Here is a 24,314-nt window from a genome sequence, read left to right as displayed (position 1 = left end):
CCTATAACATGGACAATTCATATCAACAATTTAATTAGCAAAGTGGCGACATTATCGAGTCTTTTTTTAAAAATCAAAAACTTTGTTCCAAAAACGGAAAAATTCTAATGTATGAAGCCTATGTAAAAACTAAAATATGTTAAACGCAACTATTATGGGGAGCAGGATATCAAAATGACATAAACAGACTACAAAGACAACAAAATAAAATATTAAAGTTAGTATATGACCTTCCCTATTTAACTGCAACTAGAGAACTTTTTAAACAAACTAAGCAATTAAATATAACTGAACTCTTTCAACTAGAATCATTAAAATTTATCCATAAATTAGCCACTAATGTAATTGTAGACGAAGAACTAAAACTAGTAAAAAATTGTAGTCAACATGTACATAATACGAGAATATCAGACAAATACCATATACAACTTTCTAAAACAAGACAAGGACAATCAAGACTAATGAACCAGGGACTGAAATTTTACAATAAACTACCAGACAAAACTAAACAAAAGACTCGGACAAACTTTACAAAAGATGTAAAAAATATTATTTTGAACAACAGAGTATAAATGAAAAATGTATATATTATTTTATGTAAAATGAATGTTATAATCCTTAAGGGTTTATAAATAAATTTTCAAAAAAAAAAAAAATAATAATAATAATAATAATAAAATAAAAATAAAATAAAAAAAATAAAAAAATAAAGGACCATTTTTGTTATGTAATGACTCAAGCGCGCTTTACAGAGTGATTCTATGAATATTGAGAACACACTATTTATTTCTTTATTTACATTTTTAAATCTGTCTTATAAAACTTTTACTTTTACCGATTTGTCCGTCGTCCGTTGTAAAATTAACCGCAAACCGGTTAGTCCTATTGCGCGGAGGCGGAAACCCTTAATATAACAGTCCCGTATTTACACAATACACAAATCTTCCGCATTAAAATTGCAACGACGTACTCCGCGGATAAAAATGCCTGAAAACATAAGCACACGCGAAATTAAAATAAACAGTTAAGGGATGTATTTAAAATATTAATTTCCCCCGCAAAAGATACGGGGCCAATTTAGAATCCTTGCGGTACGCCCGAAGCTTTATTTTGTTTTAATAATAATATCGGGTGGTACTTTATTCCGGTCGCGTACTTTAGAAAAATGATATGCGACAAGGCTGTGCTTTACGTTTCTGTTGGCGCTGATTTAGTGTGAGACCGGGGGATGTTTTCTGTCCGAAGGGTAGTCGAATCCCTTACTCTCATATTATTTAAATTACTAATAATATTGATGGAGAAAATGCCACAAAGTTGTAATTAAATCTTGGTATCGGCTATTGAAATTGTAAAAAGCATATGTTTTTTTTCTGTAATAAGATTCTCACGTTCCGAATTCGCAAATCACCTAATCAGTTTTAATCGTGACTTTATATAACGCCATATATGTCTTTACATTCAGATCTCGCTTCCTTTACATTCATCCATCTTCTAATGCACATACGCCTATTATTACGTATTTTTGCATGTCCATCTTCAAGCATTTTATTATTATGTATAACTTATATAGCGCCATTTTTGCAATATAATACCTCAAGGGCGCTTTACGTAGTGATTCTATAGTTATTTTTTTCACTGAAGCTTTTAAATTGGTAATTCAATTAAAACAATTTATTTTGTTGACACATGCTACGGATTTATTCAAATGATTTAAAGAACAAGTGAGTTTTAAGTTTTTTTCCGAAAAGTTATTAGAGGTATAATAACTTTTCCTCTCGCCGTAGACGTAGCTGATCTAAGCGTGAGACGCCTGTCAGCTAGTTCATCTGGAATGCATAGTTCCCTTAGATATTCCGGAGCAGAGTTGTGCAGTGACTTATACATAAGCCAACAGAGTTTGTAATCGACCCTCTGTGGAAAACGTATCCAGCGTAGTTTCCGAAATAATAGAGTAATATGACTGAACTTAGAGATTCCGAAAAAGTCTCGCTGCAGCATTCAATACAGATTGTAGGCGAGCCATTTGTTGTATTTGGTCATGCCATGTCTTCCTCGATCTTCTCCGTTTATTGCATCTATCAATATTCGCACCGTTAATCTTTTTAGGCGTCCTTTCGTCATCCATTCGCTCTACGTATCCAAACCAACTCAGAACTCATTTCCGTATTATGTCGATAATGCTTCTCTCAGCCTTACGTAATGCAAGGATCTTGACAATTGCACAACTAACGTCGATAATTTCACCACGCATGTGCCTGAAAGATCGCGTATTCGGCAGCATAAAGCCTGCTGTCATTCTTGTTTTTCCAATCCCATACTTTTTTTCTATACATTGCCAAGGTTGATTTTTGTGCACTGTTCACCCTGTTACCTTTACTCTCAACCTTTTCAATATCTTTCTCAATATTTCTATCCCTAGTCAACGAACATCTCAGATATACAAATTATTCTACCCGTTCCAGGATGAACCTCATTCACAGTGATCTCACATTTAATTATTCTTTCATTTCCTTTGAAGGCATCACATTACATTTATCAACATTCGCCAGAAAATCGCTCCCCTTACACACATATTCGACATATATCACCAAGAATTGCAGGTCCTCTTGATTGCTAGCAAACAAAATGGCATCATCACCAAACAAAGTTAAATCACCCATCGCATTTTTTTTCCTTTAGTCAAATGTCAAAAAGACCCAGATTATGTGAAACAAATTCTTCCCTTAACCTGGTCAGCTTCTCTACAATAATGGGCAGAGGATCGAGAAAGATGACAGCTTTATACTCGAGAGTTCACATAATTAAAGATGGCAACATGCACAAAGAGCTCGCCACCCGTCTAGGAATTGCTGGAGGAATTTTTAACACGATGCGTGCTCTCTGGAACTCTAGTCTATGTTCAGTCAAAACGAAATTCCAACTATACAACTCTTGTATAATGCCAGTACTCTTCTATGGCTGCGAATCCCGTAACTGGCGTATTGCATAGACTTCGAGGCTTGCTTCCTCATTCCGTTTTGTTTGCCGTCTACTACGCTATGATTTATTCCCACCTATCTTATTTATCATGCATATGGGGTTTTGCCAGCAAAAATAAGATCTCGGAATTACGAGTTCTTCAGAACAGAGCTCTAAGAAAAATTCTTGGACTTAAATGGGATTCCTATGTCAAGGAAATCTACCGACAAACAAAGATACTTCCTTTCAAGGTAATGCCACTGCATGACATAACCAATACTATTTAAATATCATAAACTTTTCTGCTCACTCAAATTTAAAATACACATTTGGTCAAAATATTCATAATTACAATACGCGTTATTCAGGGAATCTTCATGTGTTTAAGTTTTGCTCAACAAAGTTTGACAGTAGGTCCTTGGAAAATATTGGCCATTCCAAATATAATAAACTGCCTGATGAGCTAAAACACGAAAAATTGAATTAAAAATCCAGAAGTGTCACAATTAAAAAATATTTCTTAAATCTTTTTGATAGTGATAATTATTCATGTAGTTTATATAAGATGGTGTTTTATGTTTCTCATACAATAATGTTTTCTTTTTATTTCGGATGGATTAAATCAAAGAAATGTTTTTTATTATGTACGGTCCCAAATGAGTTATACTATAAAATATACTTTTTGTATTATATGTTTTATTAACAAAAAAAAATTTAAAATCCTGGGAGTTTACCAAAACCCAAAAGACCTTGTTTCCAAATTTCGAGATTAAGTACTTAAGGAGGATATTAGGCTTAAGATGGTTTAAGTCCAAGAACGGACGCAGGAGCCTTCCAGGACGAGCGTTTTAATGATGTGGCGGTGGACTTGGCTTGGACACGTGCTGGACATGCCTCAGGAGAACCTTAACCCAAGTTGTCGCCGTCCTCGAAGGCCGTCGATGACTATCTTTCGGCTTCATTTGACGAAAGCGGGATTGACGTAGAAGGAGGCGAGAATGCTAGCAGCGATAGGTTCTCCTGGAGGCGTCCGGTGATGTCCACATACTCCATTTAGGAGCGGATGGAGAAAATAAGAATGTCAAAAAATATCAAATCCCTGTACTTGTTTGCAGATATTACCTTTAAAGGGTTATTTTTACTGCTTACTCGTGTGGATTATTTTCTTTTCCATTTCAAGTGTCGCGAGGGCGTAACGCCCTCTGCGAAATCCGATAGCTGTACACATTTCAATTTACGTTCTCATTTTCCAACCAGTTTGTCAACTCCTTCCGCGAGTCATGTGCGGCGAGAACACATTTTATTTATTTATTTATTTCTGTGCTCTGCTGCGGTGGCGTGTTTGTTGCGGAATTATTATTATGAAAGAAAAATCACGGTGTTTTGTAAGAGTGTCACATACAGTTGCCCCCACGCTTCCTCTTTACCCCACTCTCCCCTGTAACTCTGCTTCTGTGCCAGTGATAAAATATTGCTATTTTTGTTTGATTTCGTTAGCATATGAAATGCTATTTTTTATAACTTAATTTTATTTTTGTTTATTTTTTTATTTATTTTACGATCGGTGAATGTGAAATAGAACCAAAATCCTGAATGAGTGTTTTTGACTCGATGGCCGAACAATCTGAATAGGAAGGGTGGGCGTACTCGCCTACTATATTTGAGGTCCTGTAGCTCAATCACAAATAACTATCGACATGCTTAAAAACATGCTAAGCATTTGAGCGATCACAATGAACATGCTTAAGTTATCGCAGTCATAAGTCAACGCGTGTGTTATCTCTAATTCAACGCTCGTGTCGGTTTGTTTTTTTTTCCTCGTAAATAAATATAGTTCATTGGCGAAAAATCGGCGTTTACTATAAAAAAATATACAATTTATTGCATTTGCAAAATAGTTAAGAGTATCTAATACAAAAAAGTGAAAATTAAATCACGATTTCTATGGCGACTGTTTTTTTTGACATTTGAATTGCGAACCGCCGGATTAATGCAACACAAATAAATAGCCTGAATTTAGGCGTTGCCTAGTATGTAGGTGAAATGATTCAATTAGATGAATCTCACCCACATAAATATAGGTTTCAGCTCTTTGACTTTACAAACATCAACAGATGAAACAAGTGAAGGAATATGGAAGTTCAAATATGGGCAGAATGGTGAATGTTACACAGTGTGTAAATTGGCCACTTAAACCAGCCAATGCCTCATAGACTTCTATATATCCTTCTCTAAAATGGTCTTCATCTCTGTTGTAATATGTTAAATATTTTCTTCTTCCTTCTCAAAAATGTTTTCCCTCTCTTTTGCAACAAATTTATCAAAAGCTTTGTCAAGATTCTAAGTATTAAGTTTGTGTTTAAAGCCTTGGCAAAGGAAAATGCTCTAAAACCGATCGCCATATAAAAAATATTTTAGTGATTTTGCGCAAAATTAAATAGCTAACTCATTTAACATAAAATTACACAGTTCTTGAGATTGTTTTTTTTAAATGCTAATAAATATTTGAATTGCATTCACGGTGCTAATTTTAATTATTTTACCAGTACTCTGTACCCCCGCCCTTCTGTACTCTCCCTCTGTATTCGCCCTGTGAAGTTTAAGATGGCTTGTAGGTAGTTTCAGGCACATTCAAATGTTCAGAAAAGCGTGAAATTTCGAAACGTATTTTTGCATATTACATTCTACGTACTAGACTCTCGGGACATAATTAATTATCATCAAAAACTAGCTTGCTAACTCGCGCCCCCTCCACGCAGGAGTAGGCAGAGACGATAGAATGCCATGCCATTTTTCTTTTCACGTAGATTTTGCTTTATCTACGATTCGAGCTTATATCACACAAAGCACATCCCAGTGATAACAACAGTGACATTACTAAAAAAATTCAACTTTATTTTGAGTTTGTCCCAATTTTTTTAGACAATGTACTGGAGTTCACCCCCTAGGGAGTCATTAGGATTAACATATTTCAATAGAGATGAAGAACATTAAATAGAAGGAAATTTGGAAGCAGGGCATCTAGAGTCGATACAGAATCAAGAAAGGGGTGCTGCGTTGGTTTGGGCATGTAGAGCGAATGAACAGCGAAAGAACGGCTAAAAGGATCTACGATGCGAATGTTCATGAATGCAATCAACGAGGAAGACCGAGAAAGACATGGCACGGTCAAGTCCATCAAATACTTGAAGATGGACATGTCAAAAGTGGGAATTATCGGCGTGCGCGCATGAGAAGATGTATGTATGTATGTATGTATGCAAAGATAGAGTGATATGGCGTTCTATCCTCTCTGCCTACCCCTACGGGGAAACGACGTGATGGTTTGTTGTTGTTGTTGTATCTATGCTGGTCTACCAATGAACATCGGGTTGTGGTCCTGTGGCTAGTGTCTCGGACTCACGGATCAAAGGTCTGTGGTTCGAATCCCACTCTACCCCAACTTGATTTCATTTTCTAATAGTGAGTTATTTACAACTCGTTGAAAACGGCCTTTAAATTTAAATATTTGGGTTAATCATAAGAACGCAAATATGTATTTTTCTTTTAAAAAAAAACAAAATGACTCGCCTCCAGTTAGTATTAAATGCTGCAGCGAGACTTATTTTCGGAATCTCTAAATTCAGTCATCTCACTCCTCCACTTCGGCAATTACGTATATTCATTACATTCGGCCATTTTTGATTCAATCGCTTTTATACTTCCACTTTTGGAGGAGTTCTTCGTCTTTTTCACCAATTTCCAAAAAAGTTTTAATTATTTATGAAAATGGGGTTTAAAACTGCCGGCTCTCGCCGTCTTGGAAAGCCGTCAATGACGATCTTTCGACTTTATTCGACGGAATTAAGGGGCGCTGGATTGACGTAGAAGGAGACGAGAGTGCTGGCTGGCGATAGCGTCTCCTGGAGGCAACTGGTGATGTCCACACGCTCCACTTAGTAGCGGATGTAAAAAAGAAGAAAAAGGGTGGATATTTTTGTACCTCCCTCTTCGTTTAATAGTTTTTGCAATCTTTCTTCCCATAACCACTCTCTTGCACACTTTGTAACTACTTTCTGCTCTTTCATACTCACTGCTATTGGCTATTGGTATCACTAATTGCTATAAGATCACGACGTTTTGCTTTTAATCCGAATTTATTACATCTTTATATATATAATAGTAGTCATTGACCAACATCTTCGCTGGAAATCTCACATAGACACAACAACAGATAGATTAAGAAAACTTATTTATGTATTTTACAACCTAAGAAATGTGTCAGACCTCAACACTCTTCGTTCGGTGTATTTCGCACTGTTTCAATCAGTGGCAACATATGGCATAATAGGATGGGGTGGTTGTGCTCAGACAATCTACAGACCGCTCATGATAACTCAAAAAACCATATTAAAAATAATATTTAAATATCCTCATACCTTTTCATCGGATTTATTGTTTAAAGAGGCCAAAGTACTTTCAATTAGACAAATCTATTATAGGTCAGATCTGATCAGCTTTTGGACCACAAGTAGTAAACAAAGAACACAACAGGAAATAATAACAAGATAGTCCTCAAAAGTAAATTACTACGTACCAAAAATTAAATAACTTTGGCCAAGAGACACTTCTCTGTGGTAGGTCCAAGAATTTTTATTTTACTAGATCAGGTAATCTGGTTTGAGTAACTGGTTTGCTCGAACGGGAATGGATTTCTGCGATCAAATGTTGACTAACTGGTAAATGATTAATATTTATTTATTAATGTAGTAATGTATAAGGTATCAATGATGTGTATAAACTTAAACTTAATATATATGTTTATGTATACGTATGTATAAAATATAATATAAATATGTATGTGCGAATATATATGTGTGTGAATGTATGGTTATGAATGCATTACAAGTGCCCCGACAACACGGACATCCTGATTGTGTCGCTATAAACTGTGTCTCTGTCCTTAACAAATGTATGTATAATGTAATTAATAAATAAAAAAATAAAAAAATTCTCTGTACGTGTGATGTCACCGTACTCCTCGTAAACGGCTTAACCGATTTACGTGCGGTTTTCAGAGAAACATAGATATTTGCGCTCTGCGTGTTCGTAGATATTAAAATCTTCAATCGAATATGTAAAAAATAAGTTAGGAGCATAAATGTTTAATTCATCGATCTACCAGAGTTGCATTCGAGGAGTTTTTGTGAATAAAAAAGTTTGTTTTCGAATGTTTACAAACAGCTTTTGTTCAAACAAACAGCTTTATCTCAATCTGATTTTTTTAAAATTAGTTATAATTTCTACCCATTTGTTTCTTTTTATTGGATTTTTGGTAACACTTAAATAATATTAAATTCAATACATTTTTAAAAATCGTATTCATACATAAGTACACCCCTTTTGTTGGTGAGACGACCGGAGTTTGACGTTTGCTAAAAGAATGCCATATTTGAAAACAAAATTATTTTATGTTTTGGAATTCAACTATAAACAAGTACCTAGGTACCTACTTAAATGAAATATTTGAATATTATCAATTTTAAGTTTTGGAATTTGATCACAGACAAGTAGTTAGGTAGGTACCTACTTATCAATGAAAAGTCTTTTTCCAAGCTAATAGCAGGGAAGCCAACGTTCGGGCAGGACAACGTCTGACGGGTCCGCTAATATTGAATAAAATACGGAATTTAGTTATACAGCGAAAGAGTTACGGCTATAACTGAATCGAACTGATCTCTACTATATATCTGAACGGAATTTTTCTAAACGACTGATGGTGAAGAGTGCTACTGCTTTTATATTAGTTGTCCATAGCGTTCACTATACTTCCGAGTAGGGACTTGAGGTCGTCGTCTATTTTCCTTGCTTTCAGCAATAGGGAAATATCAAATACTACGAATACAAATAAAATTATGGGAAATGAATTTATAATGATGCAAATAAAACGAATTCATATTATAATAATTTTTTGCTTATTTGCTCACTTCGATTGCCATCAGTTGCTTATTTAAAAAAACTGCTTATCTATCGTACATATACAATGAATGATATATTCATTATGGAATTGGCTAGTATTGTTGAATATAATATGGTAAAATAAATCATGGCATAGAATTTCATGACATTATTGAAAAATGTATATATGTCTATTTTATGAAGTGAAATGTAAAGGGATCACTTTTCATATTAAAAATAATATAAATGGTTTTATCTTCAGTTAAATATCTATTTAAATTTAGTTGATCATTGTTTTCTTAATTTGTTCAGTACTTCAGCAGTTTTTATTAAGTTTTAAGTTGCACTGAAAGAACTTTAAAACGTTAATTATTTCTTTGTTTGACAATAAAAATACTATATATTTTGATAAAATTGTGTCATTCATTCAATAAAATAATATTTTGGATTTTAATCTATATATTATATTATTATTTTTTATAAGAACCAACTCAAATATTTATTTTCTTAAATGAATATTTGGGTATTGAAATGAACTATTGTAATTTACATTTTTTTGTAAGAAAACGAAGACATTATAAATCACTATATTTTGGTGATTCACTTATTACAGTCCTTTGGGTTTTCAATTGTTTATTTACCAAGCGTTTGCAACTATTTAAAGCAACGGCTTTAGGCAAAACGGCGCTTTAATTTCGAACAACTGTCAAATTTATTTTTGCCCTCCTCCTCCCCTCCTACCCCCTCTCCCGAATTTACCGAAATCTACCGATTTATTTTTCTGAATCTACTGTTTTTCGCTTGATCGGCTCTGGCAACGCTGGCCCTCACACTAAGAAATGTAGAAGAGCTCAAATGCACACAGCGATCCATGGAAAGATCCACGCTCGGTAAAAGCCTAAAAGACAGAGTAAGAAATGGGGAAATTAGGAACAGAACCTGAATAGCGGATATCATGGATCGCGTAGCAAGGCTGAAGTGGCAATGGGCAGGACGTGTTGCGAGACAAGAACCCACAAGATGGAGCGAAGCGTCGGAAGACCTCAAAAAAGATGGTCCGACGACATAGCTGCTGAAGGGGGTTGGCATTGGCTTCAAGTAGCAACCGACCGAGAAAAATGGAAGGATATGTTTTTATTTTTATTTCTCATGTACTCGTATTTAAAATTAAATAAACTCCTATGTATAAACAACTAAAACAGTGTAAGTCACTCTCCAAGCACAAGAGTTAGTCTCTTTTTTGGAGAGTTACAGTGATAACATTTACCAGGTGTGTACAAGTAGATTTGTTAGAATTTTACATATACATGTTCTTTTTATGAAATTTATTATTAAAAAAAAAATATGGAAGAGGCATATATCCAGCAGTGGAGGACAGAAGACTGTAGAAGAAGTTAAAAAATACGTCTTCGCAAAAACGCGACATGTTCGGCCTTGACTATTGGGATGTCGAGATTCGTGACGACGTTCTATTTGAATTAAAACGGTCACAAACAAAAGTCAACATTTAACCGAATTGTAACGTATTATGGGTGTAGCCAATTCAATGCACCGTTTTCGCGGGAGTAAAAAAATGCGAATTAAAAAATATGGTTTATGCTATTAATAGTACATAAATTTTTTTTTTACTCCACAGTATTTCATAGATCCTTATGTATGTATCATTCTCAAAAATAGTGATGTTCTCTTATTCGACATCCGTGCTAGGTAATCAGTATTTTTTATGTTTTGATTATTTTGTTGTTTACATACAGGAAAACTGTCCTTAAGACAGACAATATTAGGTCAGCCGAGAGTAGGCATTAATTTTCAGGTGAGTTCCTTGTATTTATTTATTTATTAACATACACGGCACGCAGTGCCTTTTACCTTAAAGAGATACATATTAAAAATAATGTGAAAAACTTAATATAAAAGTATTATTTTACATAAATACTAAATATATAACTCAGCTTTTTTGTATAAAAAACATATTTAGATATAAAAAATAATTAAACAATGTGTGCAAATAAAATTTTAAAAGGAAAATATTTTTTGTATATTTTTCTTTAAAATGTACAAAATATAAGTATATTAAATAATATAAAATTATTTTGTATCAAAAAAAAATTAATTAAAAAAAATTTATAATAATGACAATTAATAATGACAATTAAATATGGTACATATGTATGTGTATAGTGTTTTAATTTTTCTTTTCCTTAACAAATTACCCTTATTTTTCTTATTTCTACCTACGTAGTTTTAAATATTTAAAAAAGTTTTTACTCAGAAGTAAATAAATTGTTTTATATTTAAGATTTTTTTTAAATGACCCTGAGCTTACATGAAAAACATCGTGAACAATGAAAGGTAGAAATGATTTGGTACATTTTTTGAATAATGTAGAAGTGACGTGAGACGCACGTCCAAAACAGTACACCTCGATTTAAACCTGCAGGTTTATTTCACCCCGTGCACGTAAATTTACCACTCACCCCAGTCCTGCCAAGGTTATTTTCTTTAAAAAGTAAAAACCCACCCTGTTTACATAATTTCGAATACGCAATTCATTTTAATTCATGTCTTTTAAATAAAGCTACCAAAAGCTCAAAAAATAAGCTCGTCATCACTTCCCTTATCCGCACCTCACGATTCATAGGGCATTGCATTGTACTCTATTTGTAGCAGTGGCGAATGGTGATTTGTTTTACAGGTAAGCTATAAAAAAAAACGTTTATTTGTACTTACGTAGATGGTTCATAATATAATGTAAGTAATATATATTTTTATGTGATTCTGTGTGATAGAGCAACCTCATCCATGAAATCAACTCAAACGACGTAACTTCGTGATATAATATATAAATATGTATACTATCCATTACTTTCATACATAACTCATTAAAAAATAAATAAAAATAGCACTATGAATTAGGTCGATATTAGGTATTCAATTGAAAGTTTGGACGAGGACCCAGTATTTTATTTATTTTATTTTATTAACATAAACGGCAAATCTGCCTTTTACAAACATTTATAATACTACATATTTGGTTTAATTTGGATATTTATTTATTGTACAGCGCCCTTGAGGTGATTTTCACAAAAATGGCGCTATATAAATTATCCAAACATTATTATCAATATTTATTTTTTTTATTTTAAAACATAAATTTCCTTATACCTAAGATTTATAAAAAAAAAATTAAACCTTAAAATTATACAAGATTTATGTTTATAAAATTAACCTAAAAATTATACAGCATACCCAGTAGAAAGTTTAAATAATAAAACATTCTACAGTAATAGAACAAGAAAATCATAAGTACTGTTTTATACAGCTGGGCAAAGTGAACAATTGACTGTGTATATTATAAAATGCATGAATAAATAAATATAATTACCATCTACCACCTTTGAAAAAGTTCAAAGGGTTTGTTCTATACGAACAATACCCTACACTAAATATATCGGATCCGTGGGAACAACTATTGCCGAGTTCATGAAGTCTGTTTTATACGGCATTACAAGTATACACTGTCCGTGAATTGTTGCTACAAAACGGTGGCACCTGTCTAGTCATTCTTCCAGGCACCCTGAAGTTGATGAGAGATAATAGTTCAGGGCAATCCCATATTGAATTTACAATTTTGAATAAATTTAAAAGGTATTGCGAGGTATAACGCAATCTCTGGCCCAGGGTCACGGGTGAAGATCTCTACTGTATTGTTTTTTTTTTGTTTTTAGCTACCTTTATTTCCAAATATATCATTTTTTGATTTATGCAATATCACATTACAGCATCGTTCGCAATGGGACTTCTCAGCGCAGTCTTTTATAAGGTAATTAACAATATTATGTCCAAATTTACACAAAATATCAATTATTTGCAATAAAAAATAATTGACTGTTTCCATCATATGTTTAGGGCAACAATCTAAAAAAATATGTTTTTATCGTTGGTTCGGTACATCGGCTGAAAACAAAAACTTTCCGTGTGTTTCCGGTAAAAATTCTGAAAAAAAGACCACTGAAAATGAAGTAGAAAAATAGAACACATGCAGTGCATTTCTGACATTTAGCCGTCCAAATGAAATGCAAACGAATGCATTATTTTTCGTTTAAATTCCCCGCGCGCACTATCTAACCGAAAGCTATAATCCCTCCGGCCTGATGCATCCATTGCATTATTAAAAGGAATTAAATTATAGAAACGTGATGCGAACTAACTTTTGATAAAAATTCTGAAAAATAAAATTGACCCCTGTAGCTAAAACGTTTCCAAACAATGTTCCCAACAACCCCCGTGAGACATAATATTTTCATAGCCTGCGTTAGTATATTCCCTCTTCACATGATTTTTTTTAAACTTTACAAATAATTATGTGCTGTTCCTCGATCAGCACAGCATAAATTATGGCTTGCATGTACCAATGAACCGATTGTGTCGTTTTATAAACTCGAAACCGAATCTCGTATTTTTGGTGTTATTTATTCATTTAAAAAATCCCTAGGATAGACCAGATCTTCTCTCGAGGTCGTCCTAGCTTTTATATATTTTTAAGAGTTTTTTTAAAATCACACAAAAAAAAGGTAATATATTTTCTTGTAACATTACATTTTTTATATAAAGGTAGCCGACGCTATGTTTTTTACGTACTTAGACAGTCCTACATCCCGCTTTATATGTTTGAAAAAAAACTATTAAAACTGTTAAACAAAATTAAAATATAAATTTTAAAAAATAAAATACTATACTATGAAGAGAGGAGAGGGGATGAGAAGAAAAGAAGAAGGATAAAGGAAATATTTTAATATTTAGATAGTGACATTTGAATCTTGACTTAAATATAAATAAAGAAGAGGCGTCTCTTACATTAGTGGGTAGATTATTCCACAATCGAGCGGCTACTACTGTGAAAGAGGAGGCAAGAAAATAAGAGCGATGAATGGGTATTAAAAGGGTTCTCTCGTTACTAGAACGTTAAGATAGTCCGTGTTGTAAAAGAGGTTGGATAAGCTCTCTCAGATAAACGGCGAAGTTGGATTATTTCAAATATTGTGAAGAAGTGATAGAATGTAAATGTTTCTTCTATGCCTGATACTGAGCCAGTGTTGCGTGCGATACTCGGTTATGTGGTCAAATTTGCGAAGATTAAAGATATAACGAATACAAATATTCTGCAATCGTTCTAACTTATTAAGGAATTCAGAGTTAGTATCTGGATAACATACATCCGCGTAGTCAAGGAGTGGAAGAAGTAAGCTCTGGACTAATATTATACACTATCTATATAAAGATATAACGAATACAGATATTCTGCATCGTTCTAACTTATCAAGCAATTCAGATTGAGCATCTGGATAACATACATCCGCGTAGTCAAGGAGTGGAGGAAGTAAGCTCTGGACTAATGTTTGCTTAACCTAAATTGGCGAAAATTCTGTAATCTTTTAAGTAAGTGCAAACTGCTATAAAGTTTACGACTAACTTCTTTTACCTGATCGTGCCACTCTAAATGCTTATGAATGATAATACCTAAGTTTTTGACTGAAGTCATGAATGGAATTTCTGTACCATCTATTTTGAAAAGAGGAAGTGTGGAAAAATTCACTTTTGAATACATTTGTGCACTACCAACAAGTACAATTTGGGTTTTTGTTGGATTTATGAGAATTTTCTAACAAGTCGGGACATGAAAAACAAATAATTGTGTCTATTATAAAATTGTGTATTTTGTGCATTAAATAAAAATAAATAAACAAAATTTATTTATTTATTATGGAATGATTTTTTAATAAAATGTCTCCCACCACGCTAAGACATTATTCAAACTAAAAAAATATCGTAATATTCCAAATTTGAATATGACCAAAAACAAATTAAAAACCAATTGTAAAAATCTAATTACAATGCGCGGGAAAAATATAATGACGTCAGACAATAGATTTCTGGCGAATTTAAAAAAACAAAAGAATGCTGATTAATATTCAATGACGTTCCTTTTTTAAATTCAATAACAAAATTCCAACTAGGAGTTTTTGATTAAGTCTTGTTCTCAGTTCCATTGTTACTCGCCCTCTGATTGGTCGAGATATTTATGGTTTCCGATGCGGGGCAGTAGGGGGCTTGCAGTAGGGGTGGGGGGTGGGATCCGTGGAGGGGGAAACAATCACACGGACAATGTTTTTATTAAAAAGTTATTCAATTATTGTCCCCGTTTCAGTGGAAGATTTTTTCATTCGCAGTTAACGCTTCGATATTTTTTGGCCTTTGCAAGAAAACACCGTCAAATTACACGTGTACAGCGTGATTTTTATTTATTTTACTATTTTTCATTCACATTCTATCACTTCTTCACGATATTTTTAATCATCCCACTTCGCCTGTCTATCTCAGAGAGCTCTTCTAACATCTATATCTTCGCTCTAGTAACGAGAGAACCCTTTTAGTACCCCTTCATCGCTCTTATTTTCTTGCCTCCTCTTTCACAGTAGTAATCGCTCGACCGTGACATAATCTACTCACTAATTTTCGAGACGGCCCCTTCTTTATTTACATTTAAATCAAGATTGAAATGTCATTATCTAAATGTTTGAGTTGTTCCTTCCTCCTTATTTTTTCCATCCTATCACCTCTCCTCTCCTCTCTTCATAATATAGTGTAAAATTTTTAGTTAATTTTTGTTTTGAATTGTTATATAAAATTGTATTCTGTTAGAATATGTCCATGTACTTGTAATTTTCTCAAACTAAACGGTTTGGGTAGGGTACGAAGAAATTGCCCTAGGCATAAGGCCCGCCTTTATATGTATATAATGTGTAAAAAGAAAAAAATATATATAGTCAAGACATACCCGTCTCTTCGTCAGGACATTCACTACACTTACATGCAAATGCACCGTAGAATATATAGTAATTATGAAAAAATAAATTAATAACATGCAGATTTAAAGGGAATACATACACCGCCGCGACCGAACATGCACTAAAAAATTATCTTTATAAAATTCAGTGGTATTTTGAAGAATGGGTGATGGTGGGGGTTTGGGGAAGGAAGGGGTTAGAAGGTTCAAAGTTACATTATAGGTTAATTTTAAAAGAAAATGTGGGCTGTATTGAAAAAATATTTTATGTTGGCCTAGTGAGTGTCCTGTCGAAGAAATAGGTGTGTCCCCAAACCGGTAGACGTAAAGAGTCGGTAAGTAGTTATATATACTTAACTTACTTTGTCTTTTTATGTTAAAAAATTATTGTTTTTTATACTAATTACGTATGACTTTGTTTTCTGAATTAAATAAAGAATCGGGTTGTGGTCCCGTGGCTAGTATCTTGGACTCACGGCTCAAAGATCCGTAGTTCGAATCCCACTCTACCCCAACTTGATTCCCATTTTCTAATAGTGAGTTATTAACAACTCGTTGAAAATGGCCTTAAAAAATCAGTATTTGGGTAAATCACAAGAACGCAAACATTTTTTTTTCTAAAAAAATATTCAAAAAATCTAATTTTTTCTATTTTTTGTTCATTTTTTTTTTTTTCAGTGAAAATTTTTGTTAGTGTCAGCATTTTTAACATAATTGTCTTTTGTTTTCTGATAATGGCGTGCTTCTTATAACGAAGTTTGAGATCAGTGTAAACTTAGATATTCTGAATCAGGTAGAAGAATTTCAGCATCTGGGAAGTAAGTTTTCTAGTGATGGAAAGACTGAGAAAGATATTGAAAAGAGGGCGAGTGGCGGGTACAGGGTGAATGGTGCACTGAAATCTACCTTGGCAAACAAATGTTTGTCGCAAGAGGCAAAACTAGCAGTTTACAATGGAGCTCTGGTGCCGACCCAAATGTATGTGAGCGCAGTATGGAATTAGAAAAGTAATTATTAAAGTGGGTGGAATGCTGTCGAAATCTGATCTCTCAGGCTTCTGTGTGGTAAAACGATGTATGATAGCTGCACAAATGTCGAGATTCGTGCACTATGTAAGGCACAAGCATTATATACAGAATCAAGAAAGGGGTGCTGTGTTGATTTGGACATGTCGAGCGAATGGACAGCGAAAGAAAGGCTAAAAGATTTTTAATGGAATAAAAAAAATTAAAAAAAGGATATACGATGCGAATGTTGATGAATGCAGAAAACGCATACAGTTGAGAAAGACATGGCACGATCAAATCCAACAATACTTGAAGGCGGACATGTTCGTACCTGGCTCATTAGTCTCGGCTATCCTTGTCTCATTTTAGAATGTGCACACAGTGTTAAATTCACCATTCTGCCTATGTTTAAACATCTACATTTCCACAACTCTTGTATCTGTTGACTTTTTGAGAAATTCATCTAACTGAATTATCAATTAAAAAGCATTTTTGTGAAGGTAATCTTGGAAATCTAGGCATTTACAGGGCTGATCTGTCGTTATAAATAATTTGTTGATGTGGAATTTAAAAAAAAAATCAAATGCTTTTATAATCATCCCTTATTTTTTAATCCTGACCAGCACCAAACTTCACTCCCCTGAACCGAATCGCTAGCTAAGACAATACAATCGTCAATTCACCCAACCTCCCATCACAATATTCACCCAACCACCCTCTACAATATACATCCAACCGCTGAATCCACTTTTGTTCTTGTCATTTCACCCCGGAACCACCCCATTCATCCCCATTCTTATATTTAATTTCACCTCCACCCTTATTTCCAATCGTCGTCTCATATTTTCAAATTTCCTTATTTGCGAATTAAATAATAAAAAGGGTGCATCCATTATCCTTATATTGAATATTTTATTGTGTTTTTCGCCTCCCTTTTGACTCCGTGATTTTATTTTAGTTCCCAAATAATTCGATCTGTCATTACTATCGTAATATATGTTTAAAAAATCTTAACTCATTAAAATGGGATATTTCACTACACCTTAAAATTTATTTTGCGGTGAATTCTATGCGTCCTTTTTACGCGCTGATTTTATTTATTGTCTAAATAATTCAAATTGATCACAGCCTATCTCATTGTTCAAAAATCATGTATTACAAAAAGGATGTATTTCCTGACCCTGGCATTTGGTTTTGTGGTGTATTCTCTCATTCCTTTTCACGCAGTGGTTATGTTTTAGTACCTTTATAAAAAAAAACATGTTATACTGCCGTGCAATACCTAAGCCAACGTTACTCGAAAAATCCACTTTCATGAAAAACGCAAAAAACATTTCAAACTAGTAAATCGCAAAGATATTTTTTTATTTATTTTTACATAAACGGCATAAATTGCCTTAACCTATATTGAACACAAATATGAAAAAAAATACATAAATAAATACATGACAAAAAATTATAAAATTGCATAACTATAACAATAGTAACAAGTAGGTAAATACACATAAGCAACCAAAAACATTAACGAAATTAATAAGTTGTAAATAACTCACTATTAGAAAATGGAATCGAGTTGGGGTAGAGTGGGATTCGAACCGCGGACCTGCGGTCCGTGAGTCCGAGACACTAGCCACAGGACCACAACCCAATTTAAACATACATATTTTTAGTAAACAAACAGATATAGTGTATAAACTCAGAACTAATAACAGATTTCCACATAGTATACAAAGTTAGTAAAGAAAATATATTACATATCAAATAAATACATACAATTTATACATATAACAATGTTATTTTCATGTACTCAATAATCAAAGATTTTTTAAATATTTATTTTAAGAACATTAAGTTACTGTAAATTGGGCGGGATTAGGACAAGAATGCTTGAAGAGAGGATAAGGAGGGGAAGGGAGATGTACATATTTATTATTATAATGTCTACTAAGTCACATAATGCATTTTTAGTGTAAATTTTAAATCTGACAGAGTGATGTTTGTATAATCTATATTTTTAAATTTTGTATTGTACATTGAAAAAGTCCTACGAAGAAAAGCATTTTTAACAAACGATGTTTTACTTATTGGTACATGAAACAGGTGATACCGTCTACAAATCCTGGCTGGCACATGTATTGTTATTAAACCAAGCAGCTCTGTACAGTCAACCATTCCTGTCATAATTTTGTTAAGCAGTAGTTGGTCCGCACACACTCTGCGGTATTGTAGAGAAATGATTCCATGGAAGGTAGAGGCAGTGAGAGTAGATACATAAGAAATACCGGTTTTGTATTTAAGGTACTTTATAAATTTGTTTTGAATATTTTCTATTCTACTTATATATATGGCATACGGGGGATTCCATATCTGAGATGCGAATTCCAAATGGCTTCTGACAAACGTATAATATAATGAAATTAGGGCCTTTGGATTATCAAAGTGTTTACTCATTCGAATTATGAAACCTAACATGCTCAATGCTTTGGAGGTAATTTTATTGATATGCGATTCAAAAAAATTGTAATCATTACAGCCTAAAATGCAGTTTCGCAATGTTTACTGCGTTTTACTTGGTTTTTGAAGAAAACTAATACTCGTAGAAGATACGATGGTTTGAGTTTGTTTAAAATTATTATTTTATTTTTAATAAAAAAAAGAAATACTTGAGTTTTTATTATTAACTAAAATATCTCAATTTTCTGACCATTTCCTTCAAGTCGTAAATAACTTTGTTATAGAGTTGAAAAAATGGAAATCGAGTTGTGGTAGAGTGGGATTTGAACCTCGGACCTTAGGCTAGTGAGTCAACATTACTACCACGGGATCACAACCCGCTTCAAATGTTTTATATTTAATGACTGGATTCAACCCCCTAGAGAGATGTTAATATTAACATATTACAACAGAGATGAAAACATTTTAGAGAAGAGAATATGGGTGTCTAGGCCAGCCAATGACCAGTCAATGACAGGTCATAATCCCTGTGGATATCTAGACTTCTATATTCCCTTCTCCAAAATGTTTTCATCTCTGTTGTAATATGTCAATATTAACATATACTTATTTCGACTTGTAATTGAAACAGACGTGTTTTTTTTTACCAGCCTAGTATTTTTATTTTATTTTATTTATTCATTTTACGGCACAAGTGCCTTTTACAATATAAAATATCACAATACAATATTAAATGAATTAACACCAGATCATTGGCATAAAGTAGCTTTTGCAAATAGTTCGTTGATTGTTACTATAGAACATCATAAAATATTTATAAAGAGATGATTTGAATTCACAGAGACTCGAGTCAAAAATGTCGATTTAAGAGGTACTTTCATTTTCTAGTCTGTGTATACGCGGTATATAATGTAAAAAATAAAACAGGAGGCTTTGATTTAAGTTATCATTCAAATTTCACATGTAGAACATAAAGGTCCAAAGTTAGATTGATCAGATTTTTTTTAGTAAAAAATAGTATCAATAGCGATAGAATTTAAATAAATCAGCAGATATAATTGAAAAACTCACCCTTATTAGCCCCCTTAGTTTGACCCTGTACATTGTAAAATAACAATAAATATTTTTTAAAGTAGAATCCTTCTTTACAGTACACGGCCAACACATGTTTTCTAGAACTTTGTCTCACTCTGTTTCATTCTATGTATTTTATCTCTTTCGGCTTTTTTTTAAAATTGTACCTACACTTAAGATAATATTTAGTTTTATGTCAATTAGCTTTACACTGTATGATATTTACCAGTCTGAAGATGCCTATTAAAGGGTGAAAGCGCTAATTGGTCAAATAAATACGCGGAAGTGTACCAAGTATTTTAAATTGGTAACTTATATTAAAATATAAGTTATTATATCAAAAACAAGTGGCGTTTATTTTCGCAAATAAAAATATCAGCATTATCAACCAAAAAATATGTTGTAATTTGTTAATCTTAATGACTCCCGAGGGGGTTAAATCCAGTCTTTTGTCTACAGACATTTGGACAAACTCAAATATTGTTACAAAACCAACTGGTCCAAGAAGAAGTTTTAAAATTGGAAAATTGTTTTCAGGCGTTGCCTAGTATGTGAAATAGTTCAGTCAGATGAATCTCTTTACAACTATAAAGGTTGCGGCTCTTTAACTTCACTAAAATCAACAAACAGAAGAACTGAAGAGATACGGATGCTCAAACATTGGCAGAATGGTGAATGTTACACAGTGTGTAAAGTGGCCACTTGAACCAGCCAATGACCAAAGCCCTGTAAATTCCTAGACTTCCATGTTCCCTTTTTAAGGTATTCTCCATCCCTGTTGTAATTTGTTAATATGTAATACATTTTTTCGTATTTTAATAATCTTGATGTTACTGCGCAACATTCCGAAATGAGTCGGATACGCTTATAGCTAATTAAATACTGGTTACGAATCAATAAATAACTCAAAAACGACAAAATGTGAGTTGCTGTGGTGTGTATGTCAGTTTTGGCTCTGCACGGCAGAATATCTTCATTCGTCTTCGTCCATCTCATATTTTCAAAATCCCTTATTAGCGAATTTTGAAAAGGGTGTCTTTCAATACCCCGTAATTTGATTTCTTTTTTGATATTGCCCGTTCTCTTTCACGGGGTGGTTTTAATTTAGCGACTAAATAATGTGTATTTTTCTACGTCTCTTGTCAGCTGCACCCTCCAACTTACACAAGATAAGCTGTTTTTTATGATTTTGTTTTATTCTATTTTTTCATTAATGTCTTACGCATTTTTCTTTTGTTTTTGGCGAACGCCTATCAAGATCGAGGGCTGTTCGAAAAGTTTTTATTGTATTTCTAATTTTTTTTTTAACGAAGCTTTTTTCATTGTTTAAACTGCGTAAACATTGAGTATATTTAATAAAAGAAATACAACATGCCGACCGGTTTCAAAATACGATTGTTCCTCTGTCAAGGCTTAAAATGGACATTTATGAGGAATGGCGTTATGACTTTTCTTCATTTGGTACTAGAGTTGTGATTTTGCTCACTATGGACTCGCTATTATTCTTTTACTACTACTAATACTACTACTACTAATTTTAGTTCGATTTTTAGTCTTTATTGAGATCCCAGATACCTAAGTTTAGTCTCAATTTGAAATGGCGTAATCTGCCGGTCTAAAAGTAATTATATTTTAGTTACATAAAACTTTTAAGTATATTTTGTAACAGAAATACCTTTAAAATTTTTTTTTTTTATTTAGTGTTTGTTCTTTTATTATTGCACGATCAAAAAAAACATTCGTTTCAAAATGGCAAAATCGTATGATTTCATCATTTTGCGTGCGTTTTACTAGACTACAGCCTTAATAATTTTGTCAATTTCATTAGCAACATTGAATTTGATTATTTGATCAATTGTCATAATATCTAGAAGTTGAATCATTTGCTTAAATTTTGTGCGTCTCCCACATCTGAATATTATCCTCATCGCTTTGTTTTGTATTATTTGGAGTCTCTTAAGATCTCCCATTATGCCAGTTAAAAAATACGTAAATGAATTATTCAATAATAATAATTTCATTTCATTTTAACATGTTTTAAATAGTTTTTTTTCTGTGTCCCAAAATTTCCATTTGTTTTTCCGTTATTTCTGTGTTAATAACTTTTTTTTTATTTTTTAGATTAAATTACATAAAAATTCTTCAAATCCCTGGTTTTTCGCGCGATCCTCAAAACAAAACAAAAAATACAATAAACGAAATAAAGATTGGAATGAATAATTGAAAATCGCCCATCTTCGCCCCAAAGTTCTCGGCGCACGTAAAGCTGCAGGCTTATTCTGACACAATTTCGTTTCGTAAGTTCGTTCATTCGTCATTTATCGGACTCACTCTAGCGCGACCGAAATCGTATTTTGCTCTCGTTCCCTCGCATACGAAACGAATGAATTTTCGAAACGAATTATTTACAGTATGAGAGCTTCGCCATCGGCGGCACCCCCACCCCTGCCCCGCCGGGTGGAGGGGGGAGGACGTTCGTCGTTTTGTATTATCAATTATCTTTGGAAGAGGCTTTTGTTCTTTTTAATAAAAGTTTTTTTAACACGAGTGTCCCTGTTCTCAGTAGAATTGCTTATCAAGTTTTTGATTAATTGCTCCTGTGGAATTGTACGAAACATCGATGGTTTAAAAATAAAAATACAGATTTTACTACTTCTTTTTTTCTTATACAAAAAGAAGTTAAAGATTGTTTTGTAAAAAATATTGATTCCAATTTATTCACATTTTTTTTTTCATTTAACTTTTTTACTTTATTTTTATTTGAACAAATAACTTCATTATTGATGTTCTAAAAGAACCATCCTAAATATTTACATATTATACAAATATACGTGTTATCATATATGTATGTGTATATAAGTACTTGGACATATGTATTTTTTGTTTATTTTTACTAGTCTTTTTAAATTTGGATTTTAGGCCGGAGCGTTCTTAACAATTTTACATCGATCGATAAGGTGGTTGATAGGTTTCCTCATTAAGGTTTAAAAGAACTCATAATTTTGATAATCATTCTTAAATGCTTTAAGGCATGTTTCACATTTTGTAAAATGTTTCCCTCGGCACGGGACACCCCAGTGAGGGAACATTATTCTGTATATAAAAAAAAATACAAACAAGTACAAGTATATTAATCTTTTTTTAAATTATTTACTGACAATTCTTGATGGAATTCCATTGTAATGATGTAATAACTTATATTTACATATAAGTTATTAATTTTAAAATACTTGGTACTTGATACTTGATAGTTGGATCCTGTACATTGTAAAAAAACAATTTTTTTTCATATAATAGAATCTTATCTTAAAGTACACCACCAACACATGCTTCAATAATTTATCTCATTCTGTTCCATTGAAAAATTGCGTATTGTATATTTTCTAACTTATTTTTAAATATACCTACACTTAAGATAATATTTAGTTTTATATCAATTATCTTTACACTGTATAATATTCACCAGTCTGAAGATGCCCATTAGAGGGTGAAAGCGCTAATTGGTCAAATAAATAAGTGGAAGTGTACCAAATATTTTTAATCAATAACATATTTGTAAATATAAGTTATAACATCATCAGTATATTAATCGTAAAAATGTTATTTTAGCGCCTCCTGCCGACGGAGACTCCTGGTTTTTCTGTTGACCGACTGCTGCTCAACCCGCTGTCGACGTTCGCCTGTGTTGCCGGGCCCCAAGGCGTGTGCGTCATCAGGCTCCCACGCAAATCGGGGCCCCTGTCTCTGTTCCAGGGCGGACGCCCCACAGTTCTTTGCAAGTAAGTCATTTTCTTGAAAATTCTGTTCAGTAGTAAAAATAGCGTGTTCGTGTTAATTGTTTTAGGCTTCAACCGTTTGCCTCCGACTGCCCTTAAAATCGAAAACCTCCCTGATGTGCCTATATTGTCCACATAATTATACTGTCTTTTAACGTCTGTTTTCCTTCAGTTATTATTCATGCAAAAATATATCATTTTTTTATATATCGACAGTCCTTACGTAAACTATCGAATCTGGAATTTGCGAGGTTTACAGAA

The 24,314-nt window shown here is 33.1% G+C and overlaps 1 protein-coding gene across 1 annotated transcript in view; it reads left to right on the top strand.

Moving 5' to 3' along the window:
- LOC148275119 (nuclear pore complex protein Nup88-like) overlaps window positions 1-24,056 on the top strand; it is a gene marked incomplete at its 3' end in the record, with an annotated part of 178,232 nt that extends 154,176 nt beyond the window's left edge. Inside the window, exon 2 of the mRNA XM_088236118.1 lies at window positions 23,887-24,056. Coding sequence (XP_088092244.1) covers window positions 23,887-24,056 — 170 coding nt within the window. The remainder of the gene's footprint in view (window positions 1-23,886) is intronic.
- Between the last annotated feature and the right edge of the window lie 258 nt (window positions 24,057-24,314).

Source organism: Micrasema longulum, unplaced genomic scaffold (genome assembly GCF_059751315.1).
Source record: "Micrasema longulum isolate JH-2025_06_02 unplaced genomic scaffold, ASM5975131v1 h1tg001508l, whole genome shotgun sequence".
In the NCBI taxonomy this organism is placed as follows: domain Eukaryota; kingdom Metazoa; phylum Arthropoda; class Insecta; order Trichoptera; family Brachycentridae; genus Micrasema; species Micrasema longulum.
Note: the sequence above shows the minus strand (reverse complement) of the source record. Positions and strands in the feature narration are given on the sequence as shown.